The sequence below is a fragment of the Penicillium verhagenii genome, assembly GCF_028828195.1.
Source record: "Penicillium verhagenii strain IBT 33310 chromosome Unknown utg000008l_segment0_segment0, whole genome shotgun sequence".
Lineage (NCBI taxonomy): Eukaryota > Fungi > Ascomycota > Eurotiomycetes > Eurotiales > Aspergillaceae > Penicillium > Penicillium verhagenii.
In genome coordinates this window covers 688,624-713,598 of record NW_026643172.1, presented here as the reverse complement: position 1 = coordinate 713,598, position 24,975 = coordinate 688,624, and the positions used below count along the sequence as shown (strand labels likewise).

General features: G+C 49.6%; 11 protein-coding genes across 11 annotated transcripts; 5 read left to right on the top strand and 6 right to left on the bottom strand.

Moving 5' to 3' along the window:
* Positions 1 to 522: 522 nt before the first annotated feature.
* Positions 523 to 2,155, top strand: N7466_008240 (dihydroorotate dehydrogenase 2; the record flags this gene model as incomplete). Its single annotated transcript, XM_057167629.1, has 2 exons — positions 523 to 978; positions 1,082 to 2,155. 2 exons carry the CDS (start codon positions 523 to 525, stop codon positions 2,153 to 2,155), a joined length of 1,530 nt encoding a protein of 509 aa, XP_057018260.1.
* A 1,046-nt stretch (positions 2,156 to 3,201) lies between these two features.
* On the bottom strand, positions 3,202 to 4,053 carry N7466_008239 (triose-phosphate isomerase; the record flags this gene model as incomplete). Its single annotated transcript, XM_057167628.1, has 1 exon — positions 3,202 to 4,053. The coding sequence occupies one exon, from the start codon at positions 4,051 to 4,053 to the stop codon at positions 3,202 to 3,204; it is 852 nt and encodes a 283-aa protein (XP_057018259.1).
* A 1,822-nt stretch (positions 4,054 to 5,875) lies between these two features.
* Positions 5,876 to 6,358, top strand: N7466_008238 (RpiB/LacA/LacB family sugar-phosphate isomerase; the record flags this gene model as incomplete). The annotated part of the gene is made up of 1 exon (XM_057167627.1): positions 5,876 to 6,358. The coding sequence occupies one exon, from the start codon at positions 5,876 to 5,878 to the stop codon at positions 6,356 to 6,358; it is 483 nt and encodes a 160-aa protein (XP_057018258.1).
* Positions 6,359 to 7,138: 780 nt separating this feature from the next.
* On the top strand, positions 7,139 to 8,240 carry N7466_008237 (putative U-box domain protein; the record flags this gene model as incomplete). Its single annotated transcript, XM_057167626.1, has 3 exons — positions 7,139 to 7,221; positions 7,370 to 7,907; positions 8,007 to 8,240. 3 exons carry the CDS (start codon positions 7,139 to 7,141, stop codon positions 8,238 to 8,240), a joined length of 855 nt encoding a protein of 284 aa, XP_057018257.1.
* Positions 8,241 to 8,777: 537 nt separating this feature from the next.
* Positions 8,778 to 10,617, bottom strand: N7466_008236 (tyrosyl-DNA phosphodiesterase 1; the record flags this gene model as incomplete). The annotated part of the gene is made up of 4 exons (XM_057167625.1): positions 8,778 to 9,488; positions 9,543 to 9,945; positions 10,005 to 10,117; positions 10,192 to 10,617. 4 exons carry the CDS (start codon positions 10,615 to 10,617, stop codon positions 8,778 to 8,780), a joined length of 1,653 nt encoding a protein of 550 aa, XP_057018256.1.
* A 575-nt stretch (positions 10,618 to 11,192) lies between these two features.
* Positions 11,193 to 13,195, bottom strand: alg10 (dolichyl-P-Glc:Glc(2)Man(9)GlcNAc(2)-PP-dolichol alpha-1,2- glucosyltransferase; the record flags this gene model as incomplete). The annotated part of the gene is made up of 3 exons (XM_057167624.1): positions 11,193 to 12,178; positions 12,245 to 12,382; positions 12,436 to 13,195. The coding sequence occupies 3 exons, from the start codon at positions 13,193 to 13,195 to the stop codon at positions 11,193 to 11,195; spliced, it is 1,884 nt and encodes a 627-aa protein (XP_057018255.1).
* A 279-nt stretch (positions 13,196 to 13,474) lies between these two features.
* Positions 13,475 to 14,406, top strand: psf2 (DNA replication protein PSF2; the record flags this gene model as incomplete). Its single annotated transcript, XM_057167623.1, has 3 exons — positions 13,475 to 13,588; positions 13,654 to 14,240; positions 14,298 to 14,406. The coding sequence occupies 3 exons, from the start codon at positions 13,475 to 13,477 to the stop codon at positions 14,404 to 14,406; spliced, it is 810 nt and encodes a 269-aa protein (XP_057018254.1).
* A 633-nt stretch (positions 14,407 to 15,039) lies between these two features.
* N7466_008233 (CUE domain-containing protein) lies at positions 15,040 to 15,729 on the bottom strand (the record flags this gene model as incomplete). The annotated part of the gene is made up of 2 exons (XM_057167622.1): positions 15,040 to 15,336; positions 15,454 to 15,729. 2 exons carry the CDS (start codon positions 15,727 to 15,729, stop codon positions 15,040 to 15,042), a joined length of 573 nt encoding a protein of 190 aa, XP_057018253.1.
* A 672-nt stretch (positions 15,730 to 16,401) lies between these two features.
* N7466_008232 (condensin subunit SMC2) lies at positions 16,402 to 20,134 on the bottom strand (the record flags this gene model as incomplete). The annotated part of the gene is made up of 4 exons (XM_057167621.1): positions 16,402 to 16,666; positions 16,729 to 19,935; positions 20,014 to 20,054; positions 20,108 to 20,134. The coding sequence occupies 4 exons, from the start codon at positions 20,132 to 20,134 to the stop codon at positions 16,402 to 16,404; spliced, it is 3,540 nt and encodes a 1,179-aa protein (XP_057018252.1).
* Positions 20,135 to 20,878: 744 nt separating this feature from the next.
* Positions 20,879 to 22,000, top strand: gtmA (gliotoxin thiomethyltransferase; the record flags this gene model as incomplete). Its single annotated transcript, XM_057167620.1, has 4 exons — positions 20,879 to 21,275; positions 21,348 to 21,386; positions 21,457 to 21,513; positions 21,597 to 22,000. The coding sequence occupies 4 exons, from the start codon at positions 20,879 to 20,881 to the stop codon at positions 21,998 to 22,000; spliced, it is 897 nt and encodes a 298-aa protein (XP_057018251.1).
* A 428-nt stretch (positions 22,001 to 22,428) lies between these two features.
* Positions 22,429 to 24,644, bottom strand: N7466_008230 (NOT2/NOT3/NOT5 family protein; the record flags this gene model as incomplete). The annotated part of the gene is made up of 8 exons (XM_057167619.1): positions 22,429 to 22,524; positions 22,581 to 22,935; positions 23,005 to 23,276; positions 23,330 to 23,394; positions 23,471 to 23,886; positions 23,986 to 24,127; positions 24,213 to 24,320; positions 24,632 to 24,644. The coding sequence occupies 8 exons, from the start codon at positions 24,642 to 24,644 to the stop codon at positions 22,429 to 22,431; spliced, it is 1,467 nt and encodes a 488-aa protein (XP_057018250.1).
* Positions 24,645 to 24,975: the final 331 nt, after the last annotated feature.

Below are 24,975 nucleotides of genomic sequence, written 5' to 3'. Positions count from 1 at the left end.
ATATCTAGCTTTCTTGTTCTTGTTCTTTTCTTCCCTTCTCTCTGTACACTATTTGTAGATCGGTAGTAACTCGAAGTGGTCATTGGCTTTGAGCAAATGGTTCAAGTGCAGTAGTAATACTGGTTAATGCGAGAACTCTGGAATTGTACTAGTAGGACTTAGTATGTAGCTTCAACCAATTCACCGCCTTCTCACACTCACCGCCCGCCCCGAGAACCCGATTTCGCCCATGAATCATGATTGATAACTTAGATCTGCAAGGGCGTAGCAGAACCTCGGATCAAGCAATTGCAGTAAGTAAACTTCCTTCCAAGATTGCCAAACCCGATCATTATCATATCTGTGGGGATTTGAGACAATTGCTTCCACAGACCAAGTCAATTGTCTCATATTTACCAGACACACATCCAAATCAACCCGATCAACGAACAAAAAGAAGCTCACCAATTATACAGGTCTAATTAGCTGCCTTTACGCCGAGGAAGGCCAATTAAACCAACCCTTCACATTGTACATCCTTCAATGACGTCTGCTTCCGCCACAATTGCCTGGAGGGCTGGCCTCCGGGCTCGTTCGCTCCCTGCAGCCCGATGGTCGCAACGCCCGTTGGCATTCCTACCGAAGCGGACCGAGCGCTTGCCTGGTGCTGCGCGATACGCTTCAGACTCGGCTTCTCCTGCAGCTGCTGAACCCGTGAAGGAGACTGTCAAGGAGCTTCCCAAGCGAGCGGCTCGTGGATCCCGAAAAGGCATCTATGGCACATCGTTTGCCCTTGCGCTTTTGGTGGGATACATCTATGGAACTGATACCCGGGCTAGCATTCACCGCTATGCTATGGTGCCTTTGATCCGCATGCTGTACCCTGATGCGGAGGAAGCGCATCACTTTGGTGTGGAGATGCTGAAGTCGCTCTACGAGTATGGCATGCACCCTCGGGAACGTGGTAACCCCGATAGCGACGGGGCTTTGGCTACTGAGGTTGGTCCTCTGCTTGTTTCTTTTTTTTCTTTTTCTTTTGTTTTTGTTTCCAGTCTCAAGGCTATGATACCCGTATGGCTGCTAATGTGAATTTTCATTCCAGGTCTTTGGCTATACCCTTTCCAACCCCATCGGTATCTCTGCTGGTTTGGACAAGCACGCTGATATCCCCGACGCTCTGCTCGACCTGGGTCCCGCTATCGTCGAGGTCGGTGGCACTACTCCACTCCCCCAGGACGGAAACCCTAAGCCGCGAGTCTTCCGCCTGCCCTCGCAGCATGGCATGATCAACCGATACGGCCTCAACTCCAAGGGCGCCGACCACATGGCCGCGGTCCTGAAGCAGCGTGTTCGCGATTTTGCCTACGCCGCTGGCTTCGGAGATCACGACGAGTCTGAGCAGCGTGTCCTGAATGGCGATGCCAACGTTCCTCCTGGCAGTCTTGTCTCAGGCAAGCTGCTCGCCGTGCAGGTGGCCAAGAACAAGCTCACCCCGGATGGTGACATCGACGCTATCGCACGCGACTACGTCTACTGTGTGGATCGTGTGGCTCCGTATGCTGATATCCTCGTCGTGAATGTGTCTAGCCCCAACACCCCTGGTCTGCGTGATCTGCAGGCTGCTGCACCCCTCACGGCTATCCTGACGGCCGTTGTCGGCTCGGCCAAGAACATCAAGCGCAAGACCAAGCCCTTTGTCATGGTCAAGGTCAGCCCCGACGAGGACTCCGACGAGCAAATCTCCGGAATCTGTGAAGCGGTCTGGAACTCTGGTGTTGACGGTGTGATCGTCGGCAACACTACTAACCGTCGGCCCGATGCCGTCCCCAAGGGCTTTGCCCTCCCCGAGAAGGAGCAGCAGACCCTTAAGGAGACGGGCGGTTACTCCGGCCCGCAGCTCTTTGACCGCTCCGTTCCTCTGGTCGCTCGTTACCGCGCCTTGCTGGACCAGGGTCCCCCGTCGACCGAGCAGTCTGCTGATCAGGATGCCTCTGCGCCCGCTGAACAGGCACGCAAGGTGATCTTTGCTTCTGGTGGTATCACCAATGGCCAGCAGGCACGTGCGGCCCTTGACGCCGGTGCCTCTGTTGCCATGATGTACACTGGTATCACATATGGCGGTATTGGAACGGTCACCCGTGTCAAGCAGGAGATGCGCGAGCTGCAGAAGAAATGAAGCGGTGTGGGAGTTGAAAAAAAAGCCACTAGATGATTTTCTTATTTTTGTTTTTGTACATAGCATTGGTATAGGACAAGGCACTTGCATTCATTCAATTGATTTTATTCATCATAGCCTCTAAATTTAATTTTGGTTTCTTCTATAGCATGCGAATTTGTTCTTCGCCTCGCTTGCGGGTCTCTTTTCTCGTCCGACAAGGGCTTCGTCTCGAGTCAATATATACCAGAAGGTAGTAAATGTCCACATCCTGCCTACTTAGGCAATGCCGTATAGGTCAGGGTATGGGGCTGAATGCCACAATCCCACAAATAGTCCACAAATGCCGTGCGAATGAGGGGTCAAAAGCTCGGGTTACTGCATCAGTTCTGGAATCCACTATAAAGTGGACTAAAAGACAGCCGGACCCCACGTTCCAGTTCCGCGGTCATTGAACCGAAAGAAAAAACATGAGAGGAACACCAACACTAACAAATAAATGCTGGAGGCTTCCCGTGGGAAAACAAGTGCAAATTTGAAAGAAAAGAGAATGTAATATTTGGAGAGCTTGCAGATCTTAGATTGCTCTCGTGACAAGTCAAAGGATCTGCCCCCGTAGTGACAACCCCTCAGACGTGGAGTCCCTGGAGCCCCATAGAAGCTCTTCTAGTGGAGTGGAAGGGTTCTCCAATCGTTCGGGATCCCCCAGATAGGCTTTCCCGAGAAAGTCGGGGATTCTCCTACTCGTCACGACCCACTAAAAGTGAGAAAAGTGGTACCTGTTTCTTTCTGGTTCGCATGAAGATTGGGTGAGATGCAATTTTCTAGACCGTTTTTTGGGGGGCTTTGCTTTTGTTTTGATGTGTCCATGCATCCACCGGCATGTCCACCTGGTATTTTGTTTGTATAACAATGACGGTATGGTGTAAGGTGCGAAACGACAATACCAGTGCTCTGTCGCAATTCAATTTTGTCAATTGAATCAAGAGTAGATGGCCATTATAATTCTCCCACGACTGTTGCGTAAATCTCGTAGTCGTAGCTCAGATCGATAGAACCCAATCAGTTCAAGCCGCGACACCAAGACTCTCCTCTACCTCCCGAACAACCTTCCGCACGCCCTCAAGCTCGTGCGCGAATCGTCCCAGGAACATTCCATCAACAGCCTTACCCAGTCCGCCCTCGCCCCAAAGCCCAGGTCCAGCACTGCCTCCATATAGCACACGCGCAGGCCGGCCCCCGATCACCCCACGTATGCCCTCCACGACAGCACCGACATGATCAACTCCAGCAGGCTTGGGCTTCCCAATGGCCCAAACAGGCTCATACGCGAAGATGACTGGGGCCTCGGCCGGGATAGCTGCGAGCACAGCGCGCACTAGCACCGCACACTCAGCCACGGCCTGACCGACGGCCTGGGACGCAATCGCGCCAGGCTCGGTGATCTCGCCGACGCAGACGAGCGGGATCATGCCCTGCGCACAGGTTGCGGCGGCCTTTCGCGCAGTCTGCTCGTCCGTCTCACCGAAGAGAGCGCGGCGTTCTGCGTGGCCGAGCTCGACGATCGAACAACCCAGAGCACGGATGGAGGCGGGGGAGACCTCGCCTGTGTATGCGCCGCCTTCTTCCCACATGCAGTCTTGGGCTCCGAGGAGGAAGGGAGGTGGGGAGTCAGGGGTTAGGGAGCCGGATGCTGTGAGCTGGGATTCGTATTCTTTGAGGATCTCGGCGCAGGGCCAGATGGTTAGGAAGTCGGGGATCAGGGCTAGGAGGAGCTTGTTGCGGTTGGCGGGGTTGACGATCTCGTTGGCTGGGTCGAGGAGCCCGCGCATGTATTCGAGGGTGCGGCCCGGGGTAAAGTACATCTTCAGTGAGATGAGGAGAAGCTTCTCTGGGAGTATGGGGTAGTTTGGTGCCATTTTTTGTGCAGGACGATGCCAATTGGGTAGGCTGTTTGGTGGGATGAGATCTCGTGTATAAACAAGGGAGAATTATGTAGAGGGGCAGAAAGTTGGAGTTGTATTTTCTTCTTCTTCTTTTCTTTCGTGTCTACTAGGCGGTGTTAGCCCAACCCCGCCCGTGCATTAGTGTTATGGCTGCAGTTGGTATCTCAGGGATGTTCCCAGTTCCTCCGGGGGATCGAGCACGGACGATTAAACAGACCTAATCGGTGATGTCACAGTCTTTGGGAAGCGGGAAGTAGACCAAAGCACAGAGGTCTAGATGCTGACGGGAAAGAAGCAAGTATGCGATACCCAGTTTGATCAGGTACAGGACGGGATTGCAAAAAGACAAAACCTGGTGGTGGATCCTTAGAATAACCTGTAACTTGTAAGTTTGTCTATAGTTGGAAATTGGGGGGGTCTTGCCGCTTTTAATCTCGTTACAAAGCGGCAAGAGCTAAAATCCCAAAGCGGAAGAGTGACACTTTCCGGTCTTGACTCTTAACTCACTGTATTTGGACTGTACTTTGGCACCTTTGACACTTCTATTTTATCGCATCTAGACCTATACTAATGCTTGGCTCTATACTCGATGCCCCGGAGTACACACGACCGATCATGCAAATCCGGAGTAGACTCAAGCTAAGTAGGTTTCTGGAGTAGGTTCTGGATTAATGGCGTGGTAACCAGTGGGGAAGTGGGGACAATTGCATGGTCTAAGCCGACAAAGGTCTATGCGTACTTATCAGAGACTCTACAACCTTGAAACTTTGGCCCATACGAATAGGCATGATTCCGTGGGAAGATGCAAGATATGTAACATGTAGTGGGTTTCAACTTTCAACTCTTGGACACGCATGGCAAACGACTATGGACCTCCAGTTCCTCCAAGATTGTTTATATGGAATATATTTCTGGTGCGGCTCTCACGGGAAAATATGAAAAATGATGTAGGCTGCCCAGTTTTCTAATCTCACCTTTTTCTTGCTTTTCGGCTTCAGGGGGAGAAGAAGCCAATTTCTGGGATATTTTTATCATTATTGACCTCATAGTAAACTAACCCCTCCTCTCCCCTCCTTTCCCCTCTCGTTAATGTACAATCCCCTGCAAAGGACCTCGCACGGGCGTTTCTAATGCGGAAATTCAGGGATTATCAGTCTATTGCTAAACCCTGTATGCAATTGACATGTGCACAAGCCACACCCTGGCGCCAGTGACATCGATGGCTGATAATTTCTCTAGTCTAGATGCTAAAATAAATTAACATTTAAAAATAAGAACGATCAAAAGCTATATACTTCCTTAACTAAGAAACCGTTTGCGGGACAAGAGGAGTAAATACGGGGTACAATCAGTGTATGGAAACCGTACGGGCCTGAAAACCTGGTTCCGGCGATAAAGGTGATTTCCCCCCGCGTTTTGACCAGTCACAGTGCATAATACCGTTCCATGACGCTATGGGCATCCACTCTTCCAACCTGGGAATACACGGCGTAACATATCAAGTCGCCCAGGGGGAATCTGACTTCATTGCAATTGGGAGTGGGGACTTGCTCCTCGTCCCGATGCATTCTCATGCGAGAGGGATTGGTTCCATCAGCCCGTGCTCCACCCTGGGGAGTATTGGGTTGCACGATGGACAGACCTACGCAAAGGTATAAAGAGGGCCTGAAAAGGCCTCAACATCAAAGTGACATCCATTTCTCTCCAGCTCTCTCAGTCTAATCACAAATCAATTCTTCCTAATCCTCTTTTCAAAAGCATCTTAGCTTTCCTCGATATATTAATATCCATCATTATGTCTGCTCAACCCCTTCGCATTGTTATGGCCTGTGACGAGGCTGGTGTTCCTTACAAGGATGCCCTCAAGGCCGTCCTGGAGAAGAACGCCGGCGTTGCCTCCATCATCGATGTCGGTGTCAACACCTCCGACGACAAGACCGCCTACCCTCACCCCGCTGTCGAGGGTGCCAAGCTCATCAAGGAGGGCAAGGCTGACCGCGGTCTCTTCATCTGCGGTACCGGTCTCGGTGTCGCCATCGCCGCCAACAAGGTGCCCGGTATTCGGGCCGTTACTGCTCACGACCCCTTCTCCGTTGAGCGCGCCATCCTGAGCAACGACGCCCAGGTCCTTTGCATGGGCCAGCGTGTCATTGGTGTCGAGCTGGCCAAGAAGCTTGCCGTCGACTGGCTGCAGTACCGCTTCGACCCCAAGAGCGGCTCCGCTGCCAAGGTTCAGGCCATCTCTGACTACGAGACTCAGTTCGCTGGTCAGGTCTAGACTGTGAAATCTTCCCTTCGACCAAATGGGGTTTCTTCTCTTCTCTTCTTGCAACCTGAGACGATCTGCCCCTACCGTCTTTTGTTGCTATTTTTCAACATCTTGTTGCGCTAAGCTTGGCGCAACTTGGTCAGATTATTCTTCTGTCGATATACTAAGCGCGTCATGATACCACGAATCCAATGTCGACTCCTGCTGTACAGGTTGGGAGTTAGATGATAGAGGAACTCTATATATTAAACACCACAATGCGAAACTTGCAGTCTTGATATTTTCTACCCAGAGTAACCATTTCAACTTGTTTAAAGAAACGGGTATATGCCATTCAGCTGCCCTGCCATAACACACCTAGGTAGTCGACTGGTTAGGTGACCACCTAGTAGGTAATAGTTAGTTACTTAGTAGATTGTCAAAACAATGGACCGGGCTGACTCATCTGAGGTTCTGCGGGGATCGATACACTTCTACAACGGGCAACTATGACTCTGCCAACCTCTCCAAATCTGATTTATCTTCTAAATATTAAAGAAAAACATTGTGAAACTGTCCGAATCTGCATTTTAGGCCCGCCGCATATTAGTACTACATCTCATGCTCCACAGAAAACCTTCACCCCTGATCTTTGAATCCCACTACTGTGTACAAAGGTGGGCCGCCCCACCTGGGGAGTGACGGATTGATCAGCGACTCCAAAAGTCCTCTTCAAAGTACGTCTCTTCTAGCAACCTCACGGTGACCGCAAAAAAAGGAGAGAGAAAACCGAGCACCAAATCCCCCGCGATGGCGCAAGCACTAAAGACAAAGGCCAACGAGCTCTTCAAACAAGGCGACTACGTCGGTGCCGAAGACTTATACTCTCAAGCGTAAGAGCGATCTGACCAGTCCCGCGACTAAACCCCGCGATGAACCTATCCCACCCAATCACATTACCTCGGTATATGCGCATAGCGCAGCGCAAACCAAATACGGACGCATATCAATACCAAAACTAACACCGCCTTGCCCTTACAGTATCCTCAAAGATCCCCGCGACGCGACTTTCTTCACCAACCGCGCCATCACACGCATCAAGCTCGAGAAATGGGCTGGCGTCGAGCATGATGCGCGCGCCGCCATCGACATATACGGCCCCAAGAACACTGCAACCCTCAAGAGCTCCTTCTACCTCTCCCAGGCGCTCCTGGGTCTCCAGCGCCCGCAGGAGGCGTATGATGTCGCCGTGGGCGCGTACGATTTTAGTCTGACGGAGAAGAGTGTGCAGACGGAGAACTTGTCGCGTACTGTTCTGCGGGCGAAGCAGCAGATTTGGGCGGCCAGGGAAACGGCGAGACTGCGGGAGATGAACGAGACGCTGAGGGATGTGGAGGGGCTTGTGGAGAGGGATTTGGAGCGCTCGATTGCTGAGTCTAGAGCTCAGCTTGAGGCTGGGGAGATTGGGGAGATTGGGTTCGGGGAGGATTGTAAGGCGCTTCGAGAGGATGCGGAGAAGGTGGTCAAGGATGTGCGGGACGCATTCAGGATTGCGTCTAAGGGGGAGGTGCAGGAACGTGTAAGTCTTCTTTTGGGACCCCCCCCCCCCCCCCCCCCTTTTTTTTTCTTGACTACGGGTTCCATGATCTGCTGGACTGTGCTGATTTTTTTTTTCTAGGTTGTGCCTGACTACTTGGTTGATGGGATCACTTTCGAGATCATGCACGATCCTGTTATCACACCGTCTGGTACTAGTTTTGATCGCATTGGAATCGTCAAGTATGTGGAGAAAGCTGGTGTGGATCCCCTTACTCGAGTTGCTATGACTGTCCAGGACCTGCGAACGAACTATGCTCTCAAGGCGGCCTGTGAAGAGTTTTTGACCAACAACGGGTGGGCAGTAGACTGGTGAAGGCACTGGCACATTTCACTTTATTCTTATCCAAGGCGGTTTCCTGATTGTACATATATTTCCTCTCCTGTCTCTCTATTCGGGTGCATAGCGAGTGTTTTCACCAGTGTTGGTATCGACTTGCATCGGTAGGCGTACTTGAGTTTATCAGATTTGACATTTACTGCCTAGGTGATGATACACATAAACAAGCATTGATGTTTAAAAAATCAATTGATACTAACCTACCAGACTATGTAACCTCGGAACATAACACTATTACATCTGGGCATTACCTTGAAATTTTCAACCCTTAGGGCCTTCTGGGCATGCCTACTACTTACTACTACTACCTAGTAGATATACATAATATTCTCTCAGGACATCTGGATGGATCATCAATTGATGGGTATGTATTATTTCATTTCATACTAATCTATATCAAGAGTTAAGCGGATAAAGTAACTGTCATCCTCCCTGGCTTGGCGCAATTAAAGCAATACTAATGACCAAACTATCAATGCAACAATAAAGAAGTCAAGTTCCTTGTAACATGGATCAAAATCCCATCAGACCGATTGCCTGATGCAGCGCTATTGCAGACCACGGCTCATCATGTGTGCCATACGGAGTGAGAGGAAGATCATATGGCATACGCAATCCAACCACAGTAGTAATTTTTGGAGATAGATTGGAAGGTTCAGGTTGGTTCCGCTTGAAGCAAGGTACCATCAGCACGCTCGGAGGCTTCCTAGTGCGTGTAGGCAACGGCGAAGAGGAATCAATGTACAGCTTCGGCCAAACGACCACCCCAATCTCAAAGCTGGATATTCTCACTTGGCCTTTGTCATTTTGGACCGCACCCCAAGCCTGTTTAGATAAATTTGCCGATGTCAACATGGCCCAATCAATGGTGTTCATCGACGCATCGGAAAATCGAATGTATGTTTTAATGTGCGGCGCAGCGCGGCCACGGCCAGCCTTGCGCTTGGGGTTGTCGTCCCCAGCAGATGGGTGAATGACATTTGAATCCCCGGACCACTGGCATAAATGCGGGAGTAAGTATTGAAGTTGTTTCTGATGGGCTGCACTCTCAGTTTTCATGTGGAGTGAGCCACCGGATGCATAACCGTCCAAGGAATCAGCGACTTCATCCATTGTTGGCCATATGATTGAGCAATTTGGTGGGTGGTTGCATCTCGGTGCAAGAGCTTTGAAAAAGTTCTTGAGCCATTGGTCATCTTTACCAAGAGAAGCTATCGATGAGACCTGACAGATGTTAGAAATCTCCCTTTTTATCCCAGACGTATTAAAGATTCATACCTGGATAGCAATTTGAGAGTCTTTGTGACTCTGTCCGGCTACCTTAGAGCGCACCTGGGTCGTGAGGTCTCTCAGAGCTGGCCAGCCCCATAATGTTGCTTCGTTGGAATCCAAGCCATTCAGCTTTTGTCTCGAGGGCACACTTGCAATCAGAGCAGCACGCACTGCACTAAAATCAAACCGACTTAGATGCTGAACTAGCGGTCCGGTTTTTTCGAGACCATATGCCCGCAGATATTCGAGAAGATCCATTTTGAACCGTAGACCTGATCCTAAAATTGTGTCTTCCCGTGAAGAGGATGTGCTCCCCGGGCCCAGCAGCGGTAGTAACGGAGATCGCCAAACCGCTTGTGTCATATTTGCCCAGTCCTGTGGAATCATGTTGGCTGTGTGGATAACAACCCTGGAATGATCAGCAACAATGTTATATATCTTCCAAGCCAAAAGGAAAAGGAAACTTACTGAGCCAGGTCATCATGTCGGAAGATAATCATCATTTTGGAGTGGTGAGTTCCAAAGGGTTCGGGCAGAATGGCCGTAATGGGCTTGACATTCGGGTAGCGAGAGCATGATTCCTACTTATGGTAAGCCACAAACTGCACCCAGTATATTAATGAACTTTCCCAGCAAAGGGTCAAGTTATACTAACGTCAATGGTCATTTTATTCCATGATTTCTCCTCCCAGGTCCCATGAACAACTTTGACTTGTGCGAGGCCTCTGACATCCTGGTCGAAGTTGGACATCATGAAATCAACATCAAACAAGTAATTGAACTGCCAACACTCCTTGATCAAAGGGTGCCCAAGAATATCCCGTAGTTTGACTGTGTCATCGTTGAGACCTTCTTTGTCTGGGAGATCTTTGATATGGGTGAGTTCGAAGGGAGAAGAAATCAGACTCGGATGGTGGGCATTGGTCTGGTTTTTTGCGGCTCCATGTGCCATGGGCTTCTTGGAGCGTTTGCTTTGAGGTGGCGAGACAGTCCTTTGTAGAGATGGCAACGATGGAGAGGGGATATCCTCCTCTGGGGGGAGACTAAAGGAGACTCTCAAACGCTTGCGTGAGGAAGCCATGAGGGGCGAGCGGCCTCGAATTTGTGGCCTGCGTGACGCGTAATTTTGAGATGAGGTTTGAGAGTACGTTCTGGACTTACTACTAGTATGCACGTAAATCTGTTCACAAATGACAATTGTCGCTGGGGTTTTTCTGTGTCAGTGCTCCTCCCTGTAATAAATTACCAGTTGACTACAGGGAGAAGCAGAAGAAGGATCAAGAGCAACAGAGAAGCAAAAGGCTGGTAATTCGTGTTGTGGAAGGTGAGAAACGAAAGTATCACGACTCACTCACTATCTACTACGCGCGGTCTGGCAGAACACGCACTAGTCCCAATTGGGAAATCAATATAATAATTACTTAGCACTAGTAGTATATACTACTACTGTTACCTGTACAACGATCTCACTTTTGTTTACACTCCTGCTTAAATAAGTAGAAAGCATGAGATCAATTTGGACTTTGAGAGATAAAAGATTGAAGAAAGTATATATGTATTACTAGTTACAAAATTTTGAAGTGTTATACAGCTACTCATACAAGCAGTTCTATGTGGGCATCGTTTCCAGACGTTCTCGAGGTCAGCCTTGGAACATTACCACATGAACCGTTGGATCTTGCCTGGCTCCTGGGGCCACTCAAAGCCCTTGTACAGGAAGAAATATCCAGTCACTGCATTGATGACCAGGAACCAGACAGTCTCCACGAATTTGGGAATATTGGTAGCCAGATCAACAAGTTCTCTCTCCTTTTCAGTTTGCGGACGCTGCTTCCGGAATGCAGCAAGGCTCGGCATTGCTGGGAGATGCAGGCGCCACATCACCCAGGGGATGATAAAGTAGCGGGGCTCCACAAGGGGAGCGGTTACAAGAGACAGGGTAGTAGCTGCAAGCCACACGAGAACGAAGCTAACACGTGGAGCGCCTGGCTGCTCCTTGCGACGTTTGATGAGGCCTTCTTGAACTCTGGCATATGCTTCGAGCGCCACAGGATCGGGCTGGTTCGGTTTAGTCTTCGGTTTCGACTTCTTCGGTTGCTGTTCCTTTTTGGCTGCGGTCTTCTCGTTGGCTCGGCGTGTCTTTCTGTTCCCTTGAGCTGGATCGCTGGCAGGTGTTGCAACAGGCGGGGCAGGTGCGGGTGCTGGAGCTGGAGCCTGGGGAATTCGCAGCAGTCGTGGCGGCGCTTGAATAATAGAGAAACCAAAGGCCGAAAGAACGGACCATCCACAGACAAAGTAAACCAAAACAGCCACATATTTCACGGCAGGGTGGACACCCAGTAGAAGGCGGAACACATAGAAGACATAGTGTCGGTTATCGGCCAAAGTGAAAGGGTGTACAATGGTGTTAAAATGGACGATGGCAAGCATGAGAGGAAGAACAACCAAAACAGCGATGAGCTTGGGAAGGCGTCGCTGCTTCTCCGGGAAACCATAGTTGAAATATTTAGGCAAAAATGTACTTGGGAGAATGACATTAGCCACAGGGATGACAAGCAGTGGCCAAGAGAAGAAGACAAAATACGGCCAAATGTAAAGCATTTGAGCTAAATGGATGCCAGCTGTGTGGAACTCCTTATGACCTACAGGACATTGTTAGCTTGGAAAGTATTCGATTTGAACATCAAGTCAGAATGTGGATAACCTACCAAGCACCACACCGTCATTCCAAAAAACGAATGCACCAAAAGCTCCGAGAATAATGATGTGTGGTGTGATCGAAACCACAGTGGAGATCGGATTGCTGAGGCCAGCAGTTCCAAATGAGATGGCAGTTTTGAAATAATCTGACCATTCAGTTAGTATACTTGTGGGATGAACCAGTGCTGGTCAAACCTACCTGTCAAGGAAGCTTCCGAGACCAAAGGATCGTAGATCTCATTATTCAGACCACCCTTCACAATATCCGAGAAAGCAGACGATTTGCATGCCTCGGAAGACTTTCGAATCTTGCGAACAACTTGTAGCCCACCTAGAAAGACCGAGACCCAAAAGATGTTCGTTTGCCTGCAAGCAAGCGCAGCTAGTCCAAAAACGAGGAAACCCAGCGTGGAAAAGAAAGCCGCAAAGCCAGTTCCAGCTGCCCTCTTCAAATCCCAGTTATACGCTTCAATCACGACCAAGAGAGCAAGAATGTCGGTATAGTAGAGACCGGAGAAAAAGAACAGCGGCGGGAACAAACATATGTTCAAGACGGAATGGCTCAGCCAAGCGCCCAGAGTCCGGTTATTCTTCACGTTATGCACTGCATCCGAAAGGGTCTGGAGTCTCCAGGGAAGGAAAATGGCGGTAGTGGCGACATTCGTGGTGCGGAGAGCTTCGGTCGTGAGCTTTGTCGGAGACCCGCGGAGAGTGAGCAATGCGGCGCAGAGCAGATACGACCACAGATACAAGCCGGGCGGAGTCGTGATTTTGGGATCCCAATGTGTCCACTGGTGTGCCCAGTAAGCCTGTGCTTGGGGGACATGGAATACCTCGTCAAGGTATGGTTCGGGGACTTCGGATTGGACTTTGGTCCTCCAGAGCGGGATGAACACCAGCGCGAATGGAATGGCGTAGCGCGCAGCGCGGCTCAGATTTGACTCTAGAGCGGAACTCATCTTGTTACAAAGCCCGAAGCTTCCAAACAACACTTAACAAGCTCAAATAGCTAAGGAATTTTGGAATTGAGATTGGAGCGGACAAGAATCTACGTGTACGAGAAGCTACCCCATCGAAGTTGCAAACACGCCAAACAACGCATTTAGCATCCCGCCGCGGTTCGATCCCGCCGCGACGAGACCATCAGGCCGCATTGACGGCGTGAAGGCCTAGATATTTGTCCAATTGACGGGATACTATGTCCACAAAGGCGTCCATTTTATTATCGTGACGCAGTAATGGCATTCCCTCTCCCACAGGGCATCGCGCCCTCGGAGATCGCTTTCCTGGCAGAGATGGAGACGGTGACCATCGTGCCTCGACAGCGTCTGGAGGCTTTGGAGTTGCTTGGAGTAAGTAAATCAATCCCAATTTTGAGGCTTCAGATATCCCAGAACACCAAATTGACTTCGTTCAGGGCCCCATCGAACCCCTCGGTCCACCTCGTCGCGCCTCCGTTCCCCTCTGGCTTGCGATGCTCCTAAAACGTCAACGCCGTGCCAACATCATACCCCCTTCATGGCTACACCCAGAACCGCTTACGTTGATTTTCGAAATTGAGTCTGGACACCCAGATTATAAAGATGCTTTCTCACCTCCACCCCCGCTCCCTGGCCAACCTAGTCTCCACGAACAAGGACAAGAGGCCGTCGCTCGACCACAATACACGCCGGACGGTGATAGATATTTGGCTGCGCCACCTTTTCTACCGCAAAATACTGCCCAAGCGAGAGCGTCTGCTTCAGAGGTCCCATCGTTGCCATTTCATTGGGTGGAGGTTGGGAACATGCTTCTTGATGTAGCGAGCGATGACTTGGTCGACCCGGATCAAATCCGACGGTTGCTAAAGGACTTGCGCGAGGTACGAATGTCCAAAATGCGCTCTGGTGTAGATGTATTAGACTCGGCTGCAACTGGTGGTGGCGGCGTTGCACTGACAGGTGTTGGTGCCATGGAGTTGGGCGAGGAACGTGGATTCCTGGTCGGCGTGGTCGATAATCTTCGGTAAGTCATACTCAATTATGAATTTTCAAGACTTGTTTGAGCTAACTCAAAGATAAGGAAAATTGGCGCATCAAAGGAGCAAGCTCGACGGGAACAGCTGGCTGAGCAACGTGCAAGTGGGTATAATGGAACCCAAGATGAGGAAGAGGATTATATGGAGTTTTAAACGCGTTGCATCTGGATTTTTCCATTGGGCGGTCTTACATTGGTTTTTTTTGGCGTTTCAAGGTGCATACGTACAGGATAATGGCTGCCAAATCTCGGCTTTCCTTTTCCATTTTGGGAAGATTCAATGCCTATTCATGAGTTCCAGGTTTTTTTACATACTTCTCATAACGGCCAGGTACATATGGTCACCTGGCGATTGCATAGAATGAAGTTTCCATACCTAGATGCGAAAAACCCTGGAGTGGCGTGGCTGCAATTTTCATAATCATATCTACCTATAGACCCGCCTGGGCATTGATCTTTTATATCTTCAGTTTTACGATAACCTTGGAACATTTGAACCTTCCAAGGTTGAAGGACTGGTTGGTCTCGAGCTCTCATCTTGAACCATTGATTCAATCCATCAATTCAAGAAGCTATTTCAATTTATACCCAACACCGTAAAGCATGCAAAACGCTCTAGTACAAAACATTTCGAAAGTAGAGAGGAACATCCCGCAAGCCATGAATGAGTGGGAGAAATCCCCAACGCAAACATAATAGGTATGAGCGATTTTGTGCCAAGCTTCGTCAGGAAACAAAGAGTCCGAAATCAAGATGGTGCAATTATTTAACAAGATGGACATTCAACTCATTGGGCTGGGTCCTTGCCTTTCTCCATCATCTTCCTCCGCGCCGCCAGAATCATCTCATCTCGGCGTTTTTGAAGCAAACGCTGTCGCTCCTCTTTATTCTGAGACCAAGCACTTGTGGAAGCGGGCGGCTGGGGTTCTTCACTTTCGGACACGATTTTCGCACTGAGATTGTACCGAGAGATCAAGTCTTGTCCGTTCCCCTTAGACGCTGTCGCAGCCGTCGATGTAGCCAGAGCCGGGGTAGCCCCGTGCCCGCGGGGCGTTACAACCTGGGGTTGAAATGACGGAGGAGGCTAGAGAACAAGAGATCAGTATGCAAAAACAATCAGAATGGAAGGCAATTCTGATCCGAGAGATAGCGGGGTGGACGAGTATTATGAATGATGACATCGGAGAGTCGCAAAACATACCGTTTCCAGCCCCCGCCCAGCCAGGATTCGTTCTGTCGTCGCCGCAACACTGCCACCGTTGCGCTGCAAGTCCCACATGATATCGCGAGTGCTCAGCTGAGGGAACATTTGAGCGATCTGTTCTACTTGGGCTGGATCAACAACATTGCCACGACCGCGGGGCCGGCCTCCGCTAGTACCCTCGTCGCGATTAAAGAACCATCGTAGCACGAAGTAAGATACAACTGCTAATGTCAGGAGCGATGGGATGTTGAGTGAGGGCTCATCTTCGTGCATTGTGCCGTGAGCGATTTGCGCTCTGAAGGTTGTCTGGTTTGAGTCAAAAGAGTGCGGGCGAAGGCGGAGTAATTCCGGGTTGGGCAGGAGGTCATGTGGATTGGGATGCCGACCTCGGGAACCGTATCAACGATCAAGTCCGGGCCGAGAGAGCGTGTTTCTTAGCAGTGCTAGTAGTTATAATAAAGAGGGAACTCTCAAGTTGCTTTGCTGATGGAGGAGTTTCGGGGGCGAATTCTAGCGCACGTGCTGACCTAGATTACAAAGGCTAACGCTTGTTCCTAACATTGAATGTTCCAAGGTTCACCGTTTTTGCAAGTTTATGTATACAGAATCCCAAGTTGGATCAACTGTTCATCTAATCCGACCCTCATATAAGAAAATCAAAATCCACATGAATCCTGACTTATCTCTGAGGAGAACAACTAAAAAATCTTGTGCAAGAAAATAAAAATAACAAAGTCTTCATCATGCATAGATAGATCATGAACCGATATCCCTTCCCAACCAAGAAGCCAGACCAAACACTCAAAACCATACAACACCAGCTGCCACAGTCCAATGAGCTGTCAAATAGTAAATGCTTCGCACCAGGCTAGAACAATACAAAAAAGAACAAAAAAAAGGAAGAATAGACAAAACCAATGATCAATAAACACATTCTCATGATACTTATTTCATGTCAGCAGGGGTCAATGCCTGAACGACACTGGTACCCTCGCTGAACCGGGTGCGGAAGATACGGTTGGCGTTCTGGAACATGCCATCCTTGAGAGATACGACGACAAACTGAGATCCCTTGAACCGGGTCTTGATTAATCGTCCGATATTCTGTGTGTGGGACAGATCCAACGCGGCGTCCACCTCATCGAGAATGTACATCGGAGCGGGCTTGAATTGCAAGAGTGCCATGATCAGGGATAAGGCAATAAGAGACCTTTTTCAAAATTAGTAAAAATATTCATGTGGAAAGGGGGTAATTGGTTCCAAGAGACATACCTTTGTCCACCACTCAACTCCGTCAAGCTCTGTTTCCAGACCTTACCCAGTGACACCTTGACCTCCAGGCCGTCTGTGATATCCTTGCCTTCGGGCGGATCTAGTTTGGCAAAGCTGCCCGGCAAAAGCTCGTTGAAGATTTGTCCAAAGTCACCATTGACCTTGACCCAGGTCTTATGAAGGGCTTCCTTCTTATACTCATTAAGATTGAGTATGGTTTCCTCGATCTTGCTCTTATCCCGAATGACGGTTCTCATCATGTTCTTCAGAGCAGCCTCCTTTTTCTCGACGCTGTCGATCATATTCATGACCTTGGGGTTGATCTTCTTCTTCATGCCCTGGGAACGTTCGGTCAAGTTGCGCAATGTCGACTTGCACTCAGCGATATTCTGGTTTTGGAAGTTGTATGGGGTATTTGCACGACCAAACTGCTCCTTCTCATCGGCAATCCACTCGTGCTCTTGCTCCATATGAGCGACAGCTTGAGAGGCGGTATGCTGGTCTTTTTGGAGTTTTTCGAGCTGGTGACCCAGCTTTTGCATCTCCAAGCCCTCTTCAGTAATCTGCGATGACTTGGTCTTAATTGCCTCATCAAGCTCAGCAAGCTCATCATCAAATCCAGTCAGCTTGGCCCGCTCGTCCTCAAGATGTGCTTGGGCAATATCATGGGCGTCCTTGAGCCGAGTTTGTTCCCGCTGCAAAGACTCGATCTCCTCCGCTTGAGCCTGCAATGTGCTTTCTGACTCGGCCAGCTGCTCTTCGGCCGCCGAAAGATCACTTCCAGCCTGCTCAGAATCCAGCCGAGACGACTGAAGCTCCTTTTGAAGTTCCTTTACTGAAGCAGAATTCTTAGTGAGGCTCTTCTTGAGAGCATTAAGCGAAGTTTGAAGCTCTTCCAACTTGCTGTCTTTGTTGTTGCTGAACTCGCTCATATCTTTCTCGATGCGCTTGATATCCTTCGATGCTTCCGCTTGGCGAGTCTTGGCGTTGGCAATGTCACTCTTCAACTGCTCAATGTTTGACTTCATCTCTTCGACTGCTTGAATAATTGAAGAAGAAGAGTTGCTGTTAATTTGCTCCTCAGTGAGCTTAATCTCGTGGGTTTTGAGATCCAGATCTTGCTTGATTGATCGAACCGCATCGAGCTTCTTGCGCTCCTTGTTCATATTATCTTCCAAGGTGGCAAGCTGGCGCTCCTTGCTCCTTAGCTCCTTGGTAATCTCGTTGAGCTTCTGTAGGGTTACAAGCACTCCACTAGAGTTAGGAGCGCTTCCACCGGACAGAGTACCAGAGGGGTCGTAGACATCGCCTTCAAGAGTCACACTCTTCATCCGGACAGAAGGATCGAATGTGACCTTCTTAGCTGTATCCGCATCGTTGCAGATAAGGGTGTTGCCGAAGACGTAGTTCATCGCTGCAAGCACATCCTCATCGTATCCGATTAAAGACAAGGCAAGATCAACCTTGCCTGGAGCAAGCTGCTGAGCAGCTCCGATCTTCTCCGCGGAGGCTTTGAATGCTGAGATCTTATTCAAAGGAATAATAGTCACACGCTTTCGCAGCTTTCCTTTCTGAAGCAGCAGGGTACCAGTCTCGGCGGAGTCTACCACAACGTTGTATAGACGACCACCAGCACAGATCTCGAGGGCAGTGGCGGCTGGGACTTGATCCTTGTTTAAGGTGAACAGTTGAGCAACCAGGCCTTTAACCTTCGAACGATCGAAGTTGGGATGAGGATCGGAATAGTTGAAATCGATGTTCGCCGCCTTTCGTCGGAGACCGTCAGCACGTTGGCGGAGGTCTCGGATATCACGCTGAAGCTGAGCCTGTTCTTGATAGATTTGCTCCTCTTTGCCAGGCTCAAAGCCTAGACGACTAAGCTCTGACTCCAGCTTCTTAGCTTGGGCCTTCAGGCCCTCTAGGTCCTTAAGAAGGCCTTGGTTTTGCTCCTTGGCCTTCTTAGCTCGCGGTTCCTCCTCCTTGATTCTCTTCTCAAGGTGAGCGATCTTCAGTTTTGCTTGTTCTTGCTCTGTGGAGGCATTGCTGGCCCGGTTTCGTGCATCCTGTAGTTGTCCCTGGTAGCCGCTTTCTTGTCCCTCCTTGGAAGCAACACCTGTCTGTAAGGTTTGAAGAAGTTCCTCCTTCTGTTCCACCTCGACATTCTGCGCATCAAGCTCGGATTTGGCGGCATCATACTGGGCCTGAAGCTTTTCGTAGATCTTTCGCTTTTCCTTCAGTGCCTTCTCGAGATCACTGACGGACTTTTGAATGACCTTGCGCTTTTCTTTCTCCTCAACTACGCTTGAGTTTTTCAGGTCAAAGACAGTTGTCAATCGAACCAGCTCGTGCGAGTGATTCTTGACTTCGTCTTCGAGGCCTTGGAATTTGCCGCCCTTACGGAGCTCCTTGTCGCGTGCGGACCGGACCCGCTTAACATCTTCTTCCAAGTGTGCGATCTCACCCTTCAGCCTGATCGCATTCTCTTCCAATGTCTGCACTGTCTCCCTCTTTCTGTCGCACTCCTCACCCGCAACGCGTAGCCGCTCTCCGCCGCGTATGTAGTCATGTGCGACAACAAGACGAGTCAATCGTTCGAGGTCATTCTGCGTTTGTTGGAAGTCGAGGAACGCACGCTTCTCAGATCGAAGCTTCTCTAGCTTTGGTTCAATCTCTTCCTTCAAAAGTTCCTCAATCTCGCGCAGTTTCAATTCTTTCTTGCCCATTGTCTTAATCGCCTTCTCTCGTCGATCCTCGAACATTCGTGTGCCAGCCGCTTCCTCGATCATCGACAGGATCTCCACTGCCTTCATATTCAGCACCTTTGTGATACGACCTTGCATAATCAGGAAGTTGGGGTTGTTGATGTTCAGCTGGACACTCTGGAAAAGGTTCTGGACAGTCTGCTGTTGCGCGCGGTGGCCGTTGATCAAGTATTTGCTGGTGCCGCCCAGCACGATCTGGCGGGTGACGGAGATGTTTGCATACTCTTCGAAACCGATCGGAGATTTGGAGGTATCGCGATTGTCGAAAACGATAGTAACACTGGCTTTGGTTACACCGGCCTGACCACGCTTGTAGATCAGATCTTGGAGGTTTTGCGCTCGGACGGTTGACATGTTGGTGATACCCAGAACGAAACAAATGGCATCGAGAATGTTGGATTTACCACTGCCGTTTAGACCGGTAATGGAGTTGAAAGATTCATCCCTGGATTTCCGGTTAGCCCATCCTCTTTGCGATCATGCTCCCGCACTTTGATTCCGGGGAGCTGGATCAGTTGCGCACCATCCCGAGATAACCGTACGCACAGCGTACGATTTGAAGCCCTACAGCCCATCAATTAGCTCAGCGCAGAAACAGCACAGGTTGAGTAACATACGTCAATCACAATTTCTGTGATCCTCATGGTTGCGACAGCGAGTCGGCTCGCTATGCGGAGTACATCTAAGGTCGGGGAGATGAAGAGGGGCGCGATTGTTGTTTTGCCCGCAAATCAGGTGTTTATGGTTTGCCCGTTTTGCACTAGCGCCTTCTAGTAATGACATAAGCAGGATCAACATCCATCACGTGCAGCCCTCATACAATTATCATTGGCATATACTACTAACTAGTGCCCCGGGCACTTTTCTTCCAAATGTCTCCGTCAAATGCACGCCAAGTATTACTACTATCTCAATCTCACCTCATCTCAAGTAAGCACTATGTTACAGACAATTCTCCACTTTGGAACAACTCACCAATGAGCTCTTCCGCCTTATCCCAAGGTACCCTAGTACTGTACCTAATGTGCGATGAGGTGGCGTTCCCTTTCGATTCCAACAACCTACTAGTATGTACAGCACAAGTACTACTAGTTTGTTCAAGGCTTCCAGCTCAGATTAGCTTGCGGAGACTTTCTCGGAGACTTTTCATTTTTCACTTCTGTAAATGTCCAACCTTTTCCATTGTATATAGTAGTATGGACATTGAAGCCTGTATTGCCTATATATAAAGGCCCCCAGAAGTTCAAGTCAGTAAGTTTTCTCAGAACCTGGATTCATCTCCTCAAGTGCTCAAACTTCAAGAATCAAACCTTGGAGGTCCATTGAAGATCGTACACACATACAATTGAATCATCCGAGCCAACCAATCAATCTCAACATCCTCAATCATGGCCCAGGAAAGCCCAGATTTCAACATTCTCTTCAATGACGACAAGTATATCAAATCTTACAGGCTTGGCGAAAAGGTCACCGGGGAGTTCGCTCAACTTCTGATTGACCAGACTGGCATTGTAGCCGACTCTCACTCGTCTCGAGACTGTCCGCTTTTGGTCCTTGACAACGCTTGTGGCACTGGAGTTATTTCTAGCATCCTTCAACGCGACCTTGACCACGAAGTCAAGACCAACTGGCAGCTGACATGCTCCGACGTCTCGCCTGGAATGCTTGAGTATACTCGACGTCGGCTAGAGAGCGAAAAGTGGCTCAATGCAGAAGTGAAGACCGTTGACGCGCAAGATACCAAGCTACCATCGGAACTTTTCACTCACGCCTTTACGGCCTTTGGTATGTGATTTCTGGCTGGAGGGCACTACCTACTCCTAGAAATTACTGATTTAATGTGTTTCCGATCCCTAGCTTTTATGGCCCTTCCTCGAGGCTTGGCTGCCTTGGATGGTAAGTTCAATTGCTTGCTCGCTTTCTTTTCATCCGATAGTTATGTATGGTCTAACCGGTTTGTTTATAGAATCGACCCGGATCTTGCAACCAGGGGGAACCATTGCCTTCAGCACTTGGATAGAGCGTAAGTCAACATACTATTACCACAACTTTGCCGGTAAAGAAAATATCTTCGAGATATACACTGACCAGGTTATTGTCATTCAGCTGGCTGGCTATTGGCTGCAGGAAAGGCAGTTGCAAGTATATCCAGTGACCTGCCTTGGCCCACCGCCGACGAGTTTTTGAGCGTCATCGGCAATGGTCAATGGAGTTCTGTGAATTGGATCGAAGCCCAACTCAAAGACCGAGGCTTCTGTGATATCAAGGTTAACCCGGTCACGAGACACAACCCTCTTTCAGTTGACGAGTTTGTTGATATGACCATGTTCATGCTGCCTGTGGTACTCAATTTATTCTGGACGGAGGAAATGCGACAGGAGAGCAAGGACAAGTTCAAACCGGCATTGGAGAAGTACCTGATTGGTCTATATGGAGAAAACGGAGAGGTGCCAACGGAGTGGGTGGCGATTTTATCAACAGCTCAGAAGCCTAGCTCGACAGAGTCATAAGTCTCTAGAGATATTGGGTGATTGGTAGTTGAAGAGCTACATGTGCACCAGAATGTCAATATGATTGAGAAATAGTGTATGGTCAATACAATCGAGGATTGCATCACCTTCTAAGTAGTAGTCATCGAACCTGGGCATTGATATTACTGGGTTCAGACCTACTATATTGAAACATACTACAGAGTAGTAGTAGGTAATTCGAACGAAAGTTACGAATGAAAAAGATTTTGTTAGTCATAAATGCCATTCAAAGTGAGATCATTACTGTATGACATTGCCCATTTAATTTCCCCGTTAAATAAACGCGCCCATGTCCAGAACGACACTGTACGATCGAACACCCTTGAAGCAAGACCACATAGAACAAGGAGCCAAACACCATTTTCCGATTCGAGAAAGGACTGGCCCAAAAACGCATCTACGTCAGTTTATGACGCATGATGCGCCTGGCTTGCGCCACGACTGATTACTCGGTTGGAATCCAGCCGGTTGTCCAGATCCTCATAGCGCAGGATGAAATCACGCTGCGAGAATATGTTAGCACATCTGATCTCACTAAAACCCTGTGAAAAGCACTTACACGAATCTTCTTCCAGGTGGTAGGGTCCCACAGCAGGTACACGCCACGTTCGCTTACGCCTCGTTCTACATCAACTGGGCCAGGATATGAATCATCGCGTGTCAACCAGCAACGCTCGAGCTTATGGTAGCGCCATTTGCGGCCCATCAATTCCTCTGCGACGAGCTCCTGCATGATATCTCGAGGCATACTGTAGAAGATGTAGAAGAGGGTCTCATCACTGAACCCTGGGATTCGGGACTGGAGAGCTTGAATGTTCGCAACATTGTAGCAAGATGGGAGGGTGAAGTCTTGTTCAAGCGGTACGGCAGACATTGAGGCCACGAATGGCGAAGCGAAGGATGTGTGAAGAGGTCTAAGAGTCAACCGAGAGTCATTAGTATTAATCGTCAAGTGAAGTACAAAAATAGGCAGGCGTGCATACTCAGGCTGGTTCAAGTCTAGGCCAAGGGTCATCAAATCTTGACCAACAGCAAGACCGGCCACGTCGGGGTTCTCGCTGTGGATCATGCGCAACAGGCCAGCCAGGCCAAATCGGTCAAGTTCACTCATCTGTGCGAGAGTTGGCTGTTCTGCACTTTGACCATTTGTAGCCACCGGGACATCTTGCCCTTCGCTAGCCTGCTGCTGCCTTTGCTGCAATTGTTGTGGGTCGCTGAAGTTACGCCGAGCCGACATGAGGGTGTTGGTCAAGTCCTGTAGTGTCGGTGAGTGCGGGGCCTGGAAAAGACGATCGCCGATCTACCTACCTCCTTATCCTGCCCCAAAATCCCATTGGATCCTTGGTTAACGGGCGACCGTGATGCTCCAATACCTGCATACTGTGGTCAGCAATTCATTTTTTACATCACTATTTCTCCCAACCAACAAAAGGGCACCCCGATACATACTAGTGTTGTAGCTCCCGAACGCCGTATTCTGCATCAATGAGCTGCGGCGATCTTGACCGATCTCAGCAGCGACATTTCGACCTAGCGGAGGGAATTCATCAATGTTGCCTGTCTGTGGCTGAGTGCCGGCCCCAAGCTGGCTACTGATGCCTTGCCCACCATTCCTGAAGTCATCCAATCGATTGGCAAACTGAGCGCCAGATGGGAAAATGTCATCGTGAGGGGGTTGCGAAGGCTGCTGTATGGGATGTGGTTGGGTCTGGGAGGTTCGAGAGGGGGGCTGCGAGGTAGGAAGGTGCTGCTGTCTCTGTACGGGAGTGTGTTGTGCAGCTCGCTGGCTTGCATTGGCCCAAACAAGTTGCCCAGGGTTCTGGGATTGTGATTGTTGGGGTGCGCCTGAAAGGGAAGGAAATTCGCTGGAAGACACAACCCACGGTCAATTTCCCGACAATTATGCATTTTGACAACGACTCGAGGCCGAAGTAATTTGTGCGATCATCTAGGAATTCACTCACGATAGATCTAGCGGTGTTGCCGGCTGAGAGCCAGTCAAGCTTTGCGCAAAGCTACCCATAGTTCCCATGTTGCGGTGCTGGTTGGTTTGTAGTGTGGGAGTTCCGCTCACAGGCAGATTGAAGTTCCAATTCGCTGCGCCACCTAGATCAGCACCCCACGTATTAGCATCCACCCATAGCTCCGGCATCTCACAACCCAATCCATCATGAAACCCAAGACGACGTACCCAGTTTTCCGTTTGGCAATCGTGCGGAGGTCAATGTTGCGTTTCGGGCCTGTGCTTGCTGCGGCGCGGGGAATCCGGACATGCCTAGTAGCGGCTGCGGACCAGGACCTAGGACGGGAGAACAAGGAGTTAGCAAGATCTACATAATCTCATATCGCAGTGCTCATGCTCCGGCCCAGTCCAGGAATGTGTCCAAGGATCCCTGTCAAAATGTCTCGGTCGCAAAATGGAGGGACTATCAGGATACAAGCTGCCATTGCAGTATGAAACTCTCTGATGGATTTCAACGGAGAACCCCCGCAATACTTTCCCATTATTTTGGCAAAGAACGTCTTATCAGGTCGACAAGGCAATTTTCTTTATAGCGGGGGCAGACCGGGGGATGAGGGCTCGGAGGTTAAACGAAGAAACTGACGCACCTGGTCGATTCATGGTGAACGTATCGAGGAGGAAGTTGAATGAGACAGTCGCAGAAACTTTCTGAAACGTGACCAGGGATTGAAAATGGTAGAATATCAACTCGACCAAGATATTGTGGGGGATGATAGTCCACTATGAAAGGCCTCTTCAACTTGATGCGGCACTGCTCCGCTTGGAGGTGGAGCGAGTCGATTGGGTGATTAGGCGCGCGGATATTGTAGAAAGTATGGGGAGCACGATCAACCTTAAGCTGTTGTGCAGCGGAAGTTTATTGTTGAACGGTAATAGCATATATAAAAAACAAATGTGAAATATTTGAAACGACACGAGCGAGTGAAATACA